General features: G+C 43.0%; 1 protein-coding gene across 1 annotated transcript; it reads left to right on the top strand.

Moving 5' to 3' along the window:
• Positions 1 to 301: 301 nt before the first annotated feature.
• On the top strand, positions 302 to 2,574 carry ase (achaete-scute-like protein asense). The gene has a single exon (XM_018107845.3). It carries the CDS (start codon positions 393 to 395, stop codon positions 2,343 to 2,345), a length of 1,953 nt encoding a protein of 650 aa, XP_017963334.1. The 5' UTR covers positions 302 to 392; the 3' UTR covers positions 2,346 to 2,574.
• The last annotated feature ends 6,145 nt before the right edge of the window (positions 2,575 to 8,719 follow it).

The raw sequence follows: 8,719 nt of genomic DNA, 5'->3' as shown, positions 1-8,719 counted from the left end.
GCCGCTACGTCGACGGCGACGTCAACGTTACTGCAGACGCCCCATGACATTCTGGTCTGGGCACGCGACACAGAACGCTAGCAGCTGTCCTGCCGTAAGGACCTATACCAAAAAGCCAGCAGCTCTCAAAGAACAAAATCGAACTGAACACAATTGCGCCAGGAATACTTCAGCTAGAGGAGATCAGGCCAAGCCAGAGCTACTACAGTCGGAGCCAGCCGTATCAACCACCTCTGCCAGAGGCTTCCAGCTCAGATCTCAGGAACAGCAGCCTGTCTAGTCCAGTCTAGTCCAGCAAGGGGAAGCGGATATTTTGCAGATCAGCTCAGGATAGGCGCAGCGCAGTCATCTTCAGCTTCAGCATATTCGGCAGCCGTGTGCAGCTCTCCCAAATGGCTGCACTAAGCTTTAGTCCATCGCCGCCGCCGCCGCTGCCCAAAAACGGAGCTCGAAATGAAAACGCCAGCAAGGAGAATCCCAATCCCAATTCCAATTCCAATCCCAATACCAACTCCACCTCCCGCTCGGCAGTTACCCCGCTCGGCGCCAGCAAATCCTTTGGCAAGATCACCGTGCACAATGTGCTCAGTGAGAGCGGCGCCAATACGCTGCTGCAGCAGCACATTAACAATCAGAATACAATTATACGCAAGATCAAGGATTTTGGCATGCTCGGCGCTGCAGCGGCTGCAACGGCGGCCACAACAACAACGGCGACCACACTCAACACAGCAACAGCAATCAATCGAAAGCGTCCACTGAACGCCAGCAAGTCGCCAAATGAGGAGAACAAACAGCAGCAAGCGGTGGGCCAGCTCAAGCGCAGCAAGCTCAGCAAGAAGACTTCCAAGTCTAGTCAGCAGCTAGAGAAGAAGCAGCAGCAGCAGCAGCAACAACAACAGCAGCAGCAACAACAGCAACAGCAGCAGCAACTGGAGCTGGAGCTAGTGCATCGCGTGACGGGCACACCGGGTCGCAAAGGCTTGCCACTGCCACAGGCGGTGGCGCGACGCAATGCCCGGGAACGCAATCGTGTCAAGCAGGTGAACAATGGCTTTGCCGCGCTCCGCGAACGCATTCCGGACGAAGTGTCCGAGGCATTCGAGGCACAGGGCGCCGGACGTGGCGCCAGCAAGAAGCTATCCAAGGTGGAAACATTGCGCATGGCTGTCGAATATATACGCAGCCTGGAGAAATTGCTCGGCTTTGACTTTCCGCCGCTCGGCTGCCATTCGAATAGCTCGTCGAGTGGCGATGATAGCTTCATGTTCATCAAGGACGAATTCGATGGACTTGACGAGCATTTCGATGATTCGTTGAGCAACTATGAACTGGAGGAACCGCAACAGCAACAACAACAACTGTCACAGCAGCAGCAACTACTGCCACAACAGCAGCAATTATTGTTGCAGCAACAACAAGAACAACAACAACAACAACAAGAACAAGAAGAACAACAACAACTGCTGCTATTGCCAAATGTGACCACATTGAATGGCCTGCAGTATATACGTATAGCCGGCACGAGCACCTATCAGCTGCTTACGCCGGATATGCTGCCGGATAGCTCAAGTCTGGCGGATGAGGATGAGGAGCAGTTCAATGCATTAATTGACGACAGCAATAATTGCCCGGCAGCAATTGCTGCTGATGGTGTTGCAGCTGCTGCCACGGCTGCCACGGCCAGCAACGGTGAATGTGTAAAATTCAGTTTGAATTTATCGCGATCGCCCGTGCCACAGACAGCAACTGCAACAACAACAGCAACAACAACCAGTCGCTGCTCCTCACCAGCAACAACAGCAACAACAACAACAACACGAGGCAGTTCATCAATGCATCAACCACCAAGCGACGCCGCTGCTGCTGCAGTTTCACCTGTCGCCGTTGCCGTTGCTAATGAACTCTTGTTGCAGGCGTGTGCCGCACAACAACAACAACAACAACAGCAACAGCAGAGACAACAACAACTGATCAAACAGGAATACAGCGAGGGCGATTTTGTGCATGTCACCAGCAACAACAACAACAACAACAACAACAGCAACTCTCCGCCAGCAATTAACAACAACAACAACAACAACAACAGCTACCAACAACAATTGCTCTGCTCTAGTATATTGCCCCCATTCTATGATCAGGAGACCGTCTCCATCTATGACAATATCGTCGCCGGCCTGCCCAGTTTCAAAAAGGAATTCAACGATGTCCTGCAGGATCACTCGACATCCACAGCGCACAATGTCAGCGTTTGCCTGTCCGATGAGAGCATGATCGATGCCATCGACTGGTGGGAGGCAGCCCACACACCCAAATCGGATGCCGGCACTGTTGCGGGCATCTGAACGGGCACCGAGCAAGGATGCTGCCTTTGTATATATAGCTCAACTATCGCTTAGATCGACACCAAAACAATCCACCACCCCCAAATCCACCTAGTGATCTAAACCAAAACTAAACGAAAAATTCAACGAATTAACACAACCAAACTTTTTTTTCTATATCTTTTTTTTTTTTTGTATTCTTTAAGTAAAGTTAAGATTTTTTTTGCATAGCTTAAGTTGAGATGTTGATTTGCAGTTGATAAGTGAAATATACATATTATATATAGTATGGATGTATATTTAACAAATTAAATATATGTTTGAACAAAAACTTACTTAAATGAATTAATTATTCTTTTCTCTAACTTTTTTTGGGAGATTTTCTCGATGCTTTATTTATTTATTTATTTTTTTTTTTTTTATTTCAGAGTTTTATGGGGAAAAATAGTTAACAATTCTATTTTCGTCTTAAAGTAGAGATCGACAAAAAAAAACAAGATTCCACATACATATGTATGTATATATATAAGAAGTTAACACTAAATATCGAGTATAACCAAGAACTTTTAGAGATATTCTATATGCTGGACCTTTCAAGTGGATAAATAGAGATAGGTAGAGAGTATAGGGAGCAAATAGATAGAAAATGGATAGATAGAGTATGCGAATAGTAGCTAGATTTTGGATAAGTATGTATTAGATAGGCAATTATATGAAAAATAATAAATAATAAAAAAAATTTTAGACTAAGAATATTTTTGAACTCTTCAGTTAGCCAAAATTTCGAATTCCTTAAGCCATAATTTTATTAGTAAATTTACTTTTTTTTTTTAATTTCACAAAGCCCTATTTATATTATTTCTATTTTTATTGTATTCCTGCTAAACTGTTTTTAGTTTACATTTTAAACAAATATTCTAACGGTTTTTTTTCATTTCCACTTCCATTTGCATTTTATGCCGCGCCTAATGACAATGAAACATGCAATGTCATTAGCATTAAACACTCACAGAGAAACAGTGAGAGAATGAGAGTGTGAGAGGGGCCATATGTGCACTATGGACCAAGGGTCTTAGTCAGTCAGGACCGTCCCGTCACAATGGACAGGCCATATACGCATATACCCTACTCTATATACATGTATGTTATATGTTTAGAAGGAGAAAAAAACGGAATTAAATCAGCATATCATGTTCATTTTCATAAGCGACGAAGCATGCAAGGACATGGGCACACACACACACACAGGACTCTAGATAGACAGACAAAAATATGGCAACATTTGCATAAGGCAACGAAGGATCGGGTAGTTGTTGTTGTTGTGTGTGTGTGTGTGTGTGTGTGTGTGTTCCATGAGCTGGTAAGGCACCGCACCGCACCGCGCCTCGCTTGCTTTTTATTCAAATGAGACCTCGAACCGTCCTAACAGCACTTCGAGCTGCAAAACCCAACGTGGGAATAAAAAAAAAAAAAAAAAAACTTTATACACATTGCAAGTGTTTTGCCATGGGATTTTCATTTTCAGTCTACATTTTCACATTAAAACTTTAACGACAACTCGCATATTGATGAGAGGGGCCAAACCACAAAGTATTTTCATTTAGAGTTTCTAATTTCAACCAACACCAATTCATCAGCTCAGGTCAAGGTGAAAAGACAGGATCAAAGGGTTAAAGATTCTCTAATTGATGAGCGAGAGCGCTACATTTAAAAATATTTCCCTTTCATTGTCTAGATGGAAGCTGTTGAGATGTACGCATAATGATATTATAAATATAATAAAATATCATAAAGTATTTTATTACCATATTTTATACAATATTTAAGATCTCGAATCGTATGCCATATTAGGGGAGTAATTTGCAGTGTTTCCCGCTCTGGAAGATTCCCTTAGAAAATAACACCAAATAATTCACTGCTTAAGCCTGGTTATGCATCATTAAAACCTATTGCTCCCTCTCCCTAACTATCCCTCTCGCTCTCTCTTGCTATAAATTGTCATTATCTACTGTGTCCTGTGCCTGCGCCCGCGCAGCTGTCCATGTCTTGTCCTGCTTCAGAGCCTGGCGCTCGAGGCACAAGACAAAGCGCGCCCAAAAGCCGAAATGATGCAAAATTATTTACACTCACACACACACACACACACACACGCACTTATATATAATATGGAGAGAGAAATGTGAGGAAAAACAAAGTCGAATAATAGAAGATGAGCCCAGGAGAGACGGAGACGGAGGGAGGGGCAAAAGGTGCTGTGGCATAACAATGCGGCAGTTGCATCAATGCATCTGCATCTGCATCTGCAGCGCGCTGCTACTTGGACGCTTCGGGTAATACGAGCGAGCCCCAGGGCCAGGGCCAGAGCCAGGGCCAGGGCCAGGGCCAGAGCCAGAGCCAAGGCAAGATCCAGAGCCAGTTTTTTAAAGGCTCGAGTCGACTCGATTCGACTTCGGCTTCGGCTTCGTTTATCAACTGTCGGCTTCCCGTTTCCAGGTGTGTTTGTCTAGGCTACCCTTGTGGGTGCCCCGAGCACGGTTTTCCATCATTCATCTAGGATAACTGTTCATCTGGCTAAATCCAGATATGGCGCACCGTTATGCTTATTAATATTGGGCCAGGTAATGCGACACGCCCTCTTTGGATAGTGAGCGAGAGAGGAAGAGGGAGAGCAATACGGCATTCCCCTTATTTCCCTCATTGAGTCGCTCCTATTACACCTTCGATTTCGTGAGATCTCAAATTACTTCACATTTTCGAATTCCCGTTGGCAAATTTTTCCCGTTGCTTGTCAAAAATCAATTTGATTGCCCCGTTATAGCAGCGCTGCCTTTTTGTTCTTTCCTCTGTCAATAACAGAAGGCTTAGCAGATGAATATTCATACAGGAGTTTTCCCTACTGGGCTATTACCCTTTGGCTTGATCAGGAGATCGAAGCGACCTTCTGCCGCTGTATTTGGTTACAGAGGTTTTGGTGTTCTTCTGCTGTTTCTCCGTCTGTACAGTTATGCGCCACGCCCCCAACTCTCTCTCTCTCTCTGTCTATCTCTCTCTCTCCCGCTGGTTAACAACAAGCACATGTCACCCATTGAATATTCATAAATCATTGCAATGTAATAACTCATTATTCATTGGCGTGTGGCAAAGAGTCCGAAGGAAGGCTCCGCATATAACGTTACCAGCCGCCAGGTGCTACGTCTTGTCTTGATCCCTGCCAAAGGAGGCGAAACACGCGCTTTCAATTTACTGTTGGATAAGGCGACATTCGGAAGGAGTGCTCCCTGACAATAGCATGTGCTCGGCATGGAAATGCGCGGGAGGGTCTTATCTCAAGCAAATATTAACATAGCGTAAACCCAAGAGAAGTATACCAAACTAAGGTCGGGTGTGCCGCACTAGATGATGATTGGAGTCTTACACAAAAATACTGATTCTTAGTCAATTTTCAACAATTTAATTATGCCATCGATTATTATCGCTAGAAAGAGATATGTCTAATTTATTTCCAATATTCAATGGAATTTCTGACATGTTATTAACTTTGCAATAGCATTCATAGCAATAAATCGCCTTTCAGAGTTCATCATCGACTTAGGCGCATCCTTTTATGTTTCATTTGTACTCTTCAGCAGCCTTTCTATAGATCGGTTTTCATTCATAAAACTTGCAGGACGAAGATAACTTATGGTAGATGCCTGAATTTGGGACTGGGTTAAGCAACTGATCTTGGTTTTGAAGGATTTGCGGTGTCAATTAAACGATTTCATTTGGCTTAGACATTAGTCCGTCTCTAAGCTGAGCCGCGTGCCTGGCTAAGCCACCTTGGCCACAATCTGCCTCGAGTGGCTGCACTTCAGCCGGGACAATAAGGCACTTCAGTGTGCGCTTTATGCCTAAGTCCTTAAGCGGTTAAGCAGCCAGCAGAACAAGAGGACAACATCTTGACCCGGTTTACTTAACACTTTGATAAACCGCTTAGCAAGTAGCTGCGGTCGACCTAAGCCCTGCCTGTGCATAATCAGATCGTTTCTATAAAGATAGTTCCCAATAGATATGTATCTGTAAATATATGTTTGTATGTATGTAAATGAAGATATTCATTCATTCATAAGCCTCATCTGTGTGTGCTCTCGAAGGCTGCTCCCATAAGGATAACACATGTTTCCATTTGCTGCTGTTTCAATTTTAGCTACAACTCCCCCCATCCCCCAACCAACAAGGTCTGGCTGCATACGTTTCCCTGGAAATACATATACTGTTACTTTCTCCACGTGTTCACTCGCTCTACTTCTCTCTCTCACTCTCTCACTCTGCTCCTGCTGATCTCAGCCTGCTTAGCCAGCTCCTTCAACTCCTGCTGTTACATGTTTTGACTACAGCACACATTGAGACATCAACTGACAATTGTCGCATCGACAATTTTGACAGTTCTTCGCAGTTGTTTCCAGTTGTTCCCACTTGTTGTTGTTCGATGAATGTGCAACTCGCCAGGCAGCAATTTTTTTTTTTTTTTTTTTTCCATTGATTGAGTTGTCCTTCGCTTCTCGTTCATCCTTATTCAGCAGTTTCTCAGCACTGTCGCACTATATGCATTCCTCGTAGTGCCTTTGTGGCTTTCTTTAGTTGGCCAACTTCAATTTGATAATGGGCCAAAACATAGACAAATCTGCTCAAGATTTGCTTACACAATTCAAAGTGTGAGGTCCCAGCTCTCTGAAAGACCTATAAAACGACAATTGCTACAATGACAGCCCGGAAACAGCTCAATCAATAGCCCAAGAAGATCGAACACAAACTATTTTCATACAATGTGCAACTATTAAAAGATACTATGGAATCAGTATATATGTGTATATGAATAAGATATATGAGCTATAGTTATTGATGAGTTTCCAAACAATAGTAGAGAACCCATCATGACATATTCATTTTGTCGGCCATAAAATTTGGTTCGATTTTTTTATATTTAAGTTCAAACACATTAAAATTTCCCATAATTATTTATTATAGATCAAATATTTCACTGCATCCCATTTTGCTTCCATTTATTTAATCAGCACCACAATTCATAACCTATTTTCGTTTATTTATAACATAATCCACAACACGTTCCAATGCCCATCTTCCCCTTCCAGTCACTTAGCAGTAAAGCAGCTAAATCGCAAACGCTAACTATCGCCTTTCCCATTAGCATATCAACCTGTCTCCTCTCTACTCTAATTTCAGCAGCAGCGGCTTCCAAGATCCAAAAATCACAACAAATCCTCATTGACTTTTGGCAACAAAATCCACAGTGTAGCTATCTCTCTCCTTCCCCATTCCAGTCAATCACTAGCAGCAGTTGCATTCCAGCTGTTAAGCTCCACATAAAACGCCATATTTATTTGGCTTTTATGTTCTATTCTGTGTGTGTGTTAACAGCCGTTTTCTTTCTTACTCTTTACTCCATCTCCATCGCACGCAGAACAAAATATAGCCTCTCTCCCCTGCCCTTTCTATAACCCATGCATCACACGGCAGCATATTCCCATTACTTTTTACAGCTTATTCCCCTACCCCTGCCCACTCTCTTCAGGCTTTACAGTTAGCCTAAATCTTCATTTAAATCAAATTAATATTTGGCAACAATTATATAAATAGAAAATTTTTCATGTACATAAATATGTTTGTATAATGTATGATTGTTAAAATTGGAATGCAACTCACACAATGTTAGCCACGCACACACATAGACTGGATGCCCACGCTTCGAATTTAATTCGCTTTTATTCACTGCATCACTTTATATCACAGCATAAAACACTATTTAATTATTGGCACTACACTATCTACACATATTGCACTATATATTTGTACACAAACACTTTAATTTAATACACACACTCAACAAAAAAATAAAATAAAATTACGCACGCCATTATTACGACCCACGCACAATAGACAAACTAATTAGCGATGCCAAAGGATTCGATAGTTAAGCAACAGCGATTAATCGATCTGCATTTGCATATCCCATTGTCACGTGCACTCGCCCCCACGAATGGAAACACTTGTGGAATGCTGCCCTGGCGATATTTGCATTTAATGTCGCCGCAATGTCAAAATATTGTTGTCCTTGATCCCTATTCGAGTGCAACATTTGTTAGTATTATGTTGCGCTTACCTTTCACTAACTTAAGTTGACACCTCATTTCGCTTCTTTACGTTCTTCGTTCTTCTTTTTGGGGGCTTAATGCGATTAATCGGCGACGATTGCTACGATTGTGACAAATGCAAATGCCATTGTTTGAATAACGACAGCATTTAATCAGCCTGTTGGTTGCTTGGAAGGGTATGATGTAACTGTAGGGGGGAGGGGAGGGGGAGGTGTTCCGCATGAAACTGTTGTGCGGCATAGC

The sequence above is a fragment of the Drosophila navojoa genome, chromosome X (assembly GCF_054131105.1).
Source record: "Drosophila navojoa isolate 15081-1374.11 chromosome X, UAZ_NAV_1.0, whole genome shotgun sequence".
Lineage (NCBI taxonomy): Eukaryota > Metazoa > Arthropoda > Insecta > Diptera > Drosophilidae > Drosophila > Drosophila navojoa.
This window is presented reverse-complemented; position numbering and strand designations above follow the sequence as displayed.